Below are 5260 nucleotides of genomic sequence, written 5' to 3' on the forward strand. Positions count from 1 at the left end.
TCTTTCATCTTTTCATCTCTGTACTAGTCTTTCCGTGTTGTTTTCATGCATTTTAAAAAGATGGATAGATATTCTTCATTCTTTATGACAAACAACAAAAGAAAATGTGAATTATAGTATGTACAATGTTTTCTAAATGTTAAAATTGCAATGTACAGGGTTTAGAATCCACAGCTCAGTACTCATTACTCATGAGTACTTTTAAATAAGCTACTTTTTTACTCTTACTCATGTAGTTTTTTGGACAAGTACTTTTTTACTATACTCATACTACATTTTTTTGTAATGTAATGGTACTTTTACTTAAGTATATTTTTTGAGTACTCTTTCCACCACTGTAAGCATATTGTTGTCATGTAAACATACCCTAGATCAAACAATGACAACATGACCCATTCACAAGGGGAGTACATGACAAACAGGAAGCAGGTGTTCCAGGAAAAACTTACAGTATTTACAAAATAAAAGACATGAAAACATACATGAAACAAAACCATGACACATGGAAAATGTCTTGAATTAAGTGCTTTAAAACAACCTTTATTGGACATTAATTGCATTAGTAATGTGTTCCTTAAAATGTTTACAAATACATTAAAGGTTTAGTTCACCCAAAAATGAAAATAATATCATTTATTACTTACCCTCATGCCGTTCCACAGTTGTAAGACCTTCATTCATCTTCAGAACACAAATTAAGATATTTTAGTTGAAATCCGATGGCTCAGCGAGGCCTGCATTCACAGCAATGACATTTCCTCTCTCAGGATCCATAAAGGAACTAAAAACATATTTAAAATGGTTAACGCGAGTTCAGTGGTTCTAATATTATAAAGCAACGAGAATACTTTTTGTGTGCCAAAAAAACAAAATAACGACTTTTCAACAATATGATGGGCCGATTTCAAAACACTGCTTCAGAGCTTTGCGAACGAATTCAGTGATTTGGAGCCATTTGATAGAAGATCACTGATTCGATTTGTAAAGCTCTGAAGCAGTGTTTTGAAATCAGCCATCACTATATTGTTGAAAAGTTGTATTTTGTTTTTTTGGCGCACAAAAGTATTCTCGTCGCTTTATAATATTAAGGTAGAACTACTGAACTCGCATGAACCCTTTTAAATATGTTTTTAGTACTTTTATGGATCTCGAGAGAGGAAATGTCATTGCTTTGAATGCAGGTCTCACTGAGCCATCGGATTTAATCAAAAATATCTTAATTTGTGTTCCGAAGATGAACGAAGGTCTTACGGGTGTAGAACGACATGAGGGTGAGTAATAAATGACATATTTTCATTTTAGGGTGAACTAACCCTTTAAGCATATCCCAGCATAACCACTGTCATAATGTTCAATATGTCAATTTCATGTATATGCAAATGTAAGTAGGTGTGAAAAAAAAAAAAACATTATAAATACTCATCACATTGTTAAAATACATGAGTTAGGGTTAGGGGAAATATTTCCTCCTAAAAACAATTATTTTACTACTGGCTTAAAAAATATTGTACATCACATAGGTCTAAGGTTAATAAGATGTTTACAAAGCATAAAAACATCTATTTTTATGAGCTAATTAAACAATAATAATTTTGTTATTTACAGTGACATTGAATGAAGAACTCACTATTTTTATGTAGTCTATTAATATAATAACAATGTAGAGACTTTTCAACGCAAATGTAAATTTATATGTGTAGTGAGGTTCGGGACTTGTCCGAAACGTCATCATCATTAAATGCATTATTCCAATTGGCTCACGTTAATATTAAACATTCGCCCAGGAACACTCAGGTACATGAGGTAAAATTAGAACAGCCTTCTGTCTGTACTGTGTTGACTTGTTTCATTCACTAATCTTAACAGCCAATCAGAGTTCTCTCTCTCGCCCGACGCCGATTCTGCACAAGTACAGGTCTCTGCAGGACAATAATGATCAGTGGGTGAGGCCATAATGTTACCTGATTTGTGGGTAGGATTTAGGGGTACGGTCAGGTGAAGGGGATCATTTTCATTGCATGATATATAAACACCCACCAGATTGTAAACACCTATAAATATGGAAATGCCCACTTTTGTTCCACAGAGACCTCATACTCATTCTACATGCTGAATGACGGTGTCCGACTAGAGCCAATGGTGCAGATCACAGCGGGAAAACTCAAGTCAGCCGATGCTTAAATACGGTCCGTCGGCTTGGTGTGTCCCCGGGCTTTAAGCCTAGTCCCAGATGTTTGAGCTGTTTTAACTGAAAGCAACTTGCACTGACATCACACAATATGTCAGTGCCATTGTTTTGTCACAAGATGCACACCAGCAATGTTTTTTCAAAGGCACGCTTATAAAAGCTACTTAAATGTCCTAATTAAACTAAGGCCTTATCCTGGTTTAATCTGATCCCTGTCTGTGAAACCAGGCCCAAACACACACACACACACACACACACACACCATATAAATATATCCAGTTCAAAACATCCTCGTGAATTATAAATTAAGGCAGTATGATGACGAGTCCTGTGTGAGCTGGACGGCCTCAGGTAGGACGCCCTGTGAGGTGGCCACCATCCTGATGCTGTTGCAGTGGGTCAGTTTCCTCTCGTACTGAAGCAGTTGCCTCCAGAAGCCTGCGTTTGGCCGGATGAAGGGCCGTGCAGCCAGAACCCGCTGATGAGCCTGAAGCAGTGAGACTCCCTCAAACCTCATGAGATACGCCATGATAAGAGACGGAGACCTGCTTCTACCGGCCGAGCAGAACACCAGCGAGCTTCCAGTGTGGTTCTGCTGGATCCGCTCAGCCACGCTGTCAAAGTGCTGGTCAAGAGGGGCGTGAGGACGGTCCTCCACTGGCACGCAAATGCATTTCACCCCCTCATACTCAGGGCAGGGATATTCAGCGCAGGCGTTCACCAGCAAAGTAACGCCTCTGTGGTCCAGCGCCGACTGATTCAGGGCCTCCACTCCACTCAGGTACAGAGTGGGAGTGATCTGAGAGATCATTGCCATGACTGCAATAAGGGATAAATAATGAGGGATATGAAATATTATATATTAAATACTATATTTGAATGCCCCTCATGAGATATTATAAATATTATGTATTATATAATTTCTAGAACTAATCTGAAATACATATAAGAATATTTCTCATACAAACTACTGTGATTATTCATATGATATACACAGAAAATGTTATCATGTACTCTTCCTAAAAAGAAAGCATTTGACATACAACAAATTTTTTTAACAACTAACTTTTGGGTTAAATTAATTAGGAATGCATTGATATTAAAATTTTGATTATCATAGACCAATAACTATTTTCTATGATAGTTGATAAATCCTATAATACTTTAATTTAATTTAATTAAAAATAAAACATAAAAAACTACAAACTAATAGTTTGACTGTAGATGTTGTAACTGTTTTTTCACAAATTTTAACTAATCTTCTAATCTATTTTTTTGCAATTATATAAACATTTTTCATTAAATATTCCATATCTCTAAATAAATATAAGCTTATACAAAAGCATGTCATTTAAAAAATTAGAAAAGTGAAGCATGTCCCAGGACTCATTCACATTAACCAATCTTTATCCTAAAATCATAATCATAAAAGAAAACATATGTTTAAAGCCTTGTTAAAATAAATGCTTGCGTTAATCAGAAAGTGTTAATCAGATATGCTGTTAATTTATTAAAAAGTAATGTCTCCACATAATATTTGATACATTTGCTTTAGTTACAACAACAATATAAAACCAATTATTTAATTTTGGAAACAAGTTTATAAATATTAACACTATAAATGGGTTTTTATCAAATATTTAGTTGCCTTTATATTTTAGGAAGGTGGTCCCTCACAAGGGGGTCATGTTTTGGAGCTCCTTAGCATTTAAAAAAAAAAAACAAAAGTACACAGGCCTACTATAGCATGTCACATTGACGGACACTGCTGTCTGTCAGTACTGTAAAATCATATCCAACAGACTGCTACTGTAGCGAGCAACAAGAGCCAGCATTTATTGACGTGCATAAGTGACAGCTGATAACTTTAACCATGGAAAAACGTAGTTTACCTCAGAGCTTCGAGGACTATGATTGCACTTCCACTCTGTCTTTCACTTGGCTTTGGAGTATGTTTGTCTATGGATCAACACAGCAGCTTTATTTTGCTGTAGCATTATAAACTGAACAGAAGCACAGGCACGTAACAATATCAGTTAAACCAAAAACGATTTTAGTAGCCTTACGACGCCTTGAATTGCTACCATAGAAATATTTCCCATAGGATAATACTGTGCATGACCTTCGCCATTATTTGCCACCACGGTATTTGTTTGTTGACGGACCTTAGCGCAGGAGCGCCCCCAGTGGACACATAGTAGAAACTTAAAGGGATAGTTCAACCCAAAAAACCCAGCAGTCACCATTTACTCATCGAGTCTCTTCAAACCTTAGTGATTTTTTTTTTTTTTTGTAAAAGAATATTTGTACTGTTATGCTCCGAAAAGGAAAGAGCAACATAATCTTTTTGTTTTAAATCAATCTTTTCCCCCCTTTTTTTACGTTTGGGTTACTGGGTTAACACAAGAAACTCAAAATCAACAGATTTTGTCAGTTTCACTTACACTGCAAGGGAAAGTGACAATGAAACAGTTTATGCAATGCAAAAGTCAACAAGTTTTTACTGAACACTCATGAAAAAAAAAAACTTAATGCTTCTTGCATGTTTAATAATATATAGTGAGCTGCCTTTATATTAAGTGAAAGGATAAAATAATTGGTAAAAAAATAAAAAAATAATCTGACTGGAAAGAAACAAGATTTTCATTGTCATTTACACAATGAGTGTGATACATTTTTTCACAGGCTTAAAGGGATAGTTCACTCAAAAATACAATTTCTGTTATCATTTACCCAGCCTCAGGTTGTTCCAAACCTGTATACATTTCTTTGTACTGCTAAATGCAAAAGAAGATGTTTTGAAGAAAGTTTGTAACAGGCCGCTTTGGGCCAACATTGACTTCCATGGAAGAAGAAAAAAAATATATATATACTATGGAAGTCAATGGTGGCCCAAAGCGGCCTGTTACAAACTTTCTTCAAAACATCTTCTTTTGCGTTTAGCAGTACAAAGAAATGTATACAGGTTTGGAACAAACTGAGGCTGAGTAAATGATGACGATTTTCATTTTTGGGTGAACGATCCCTTTAATAACACATCAAGTCACAGGTAACAAAAAAGGAGAAAGGAAG

At 35.6% G+C, this 5260-nt stretch overlaps 1 protein-coding gene across 2 annotated transcripts; it reads right to left on the reverse strand.

Annotated features, from left to right (window-relative positions):
* Window positions 1-1225: 1225 nt before the first annotated feature.
* On the reverse strand, window positions 1226-4875 carry LOC137003233 (dual specificity protein phosphatase 14). Of its 2 annotated transcripts, XM_067363308.1 has the most exons (3): window positions 4255-4285; window positions 4081-4147; window positions 1226-3007 (listed from the first exon to the last, which is right to left on the reverse strand). In XM_067363308.1, the coding sequence occupies exon 3, from the start codon at window positions 3003-3005 to the stop codon at window positions 2487-2489; it is 519 nt and encodes a 172-aa protein (XP_067219409.1). In that variant the 5' UTR covers window positions 3006-3007; window positions 4081-4147; window positions 4255-4285; the 3' UTR covers window positions 1226-2486. The 2 variants fall into 2 exon arrangements, with proteins under 2 accessions (XP_067219409.1, XP_067219408.1); XM_067363307.1 differs by having other exon boundaries at window positions 4081-4875.
* Between the last annotated feature and the right edge of the window lie 385 nt (window positions 4876-5260).

Source organism: Chanodichthys erythropterus, chromosome 16 (assembly GCF_024489055.1).
Source record: "Chanodichthys erythropterus isolate Z2021 chromosome 16, ASM2448905v1, whole genome shotgun sequence".
In the NCBI taxonomy this organism is placed as follows: Eukaryota; Metazoa; Chordata; class Actinopteri; order Cypriniformes; family Xenocyprididae; genus Chanodichthys; species Chanodichthys erythropterus.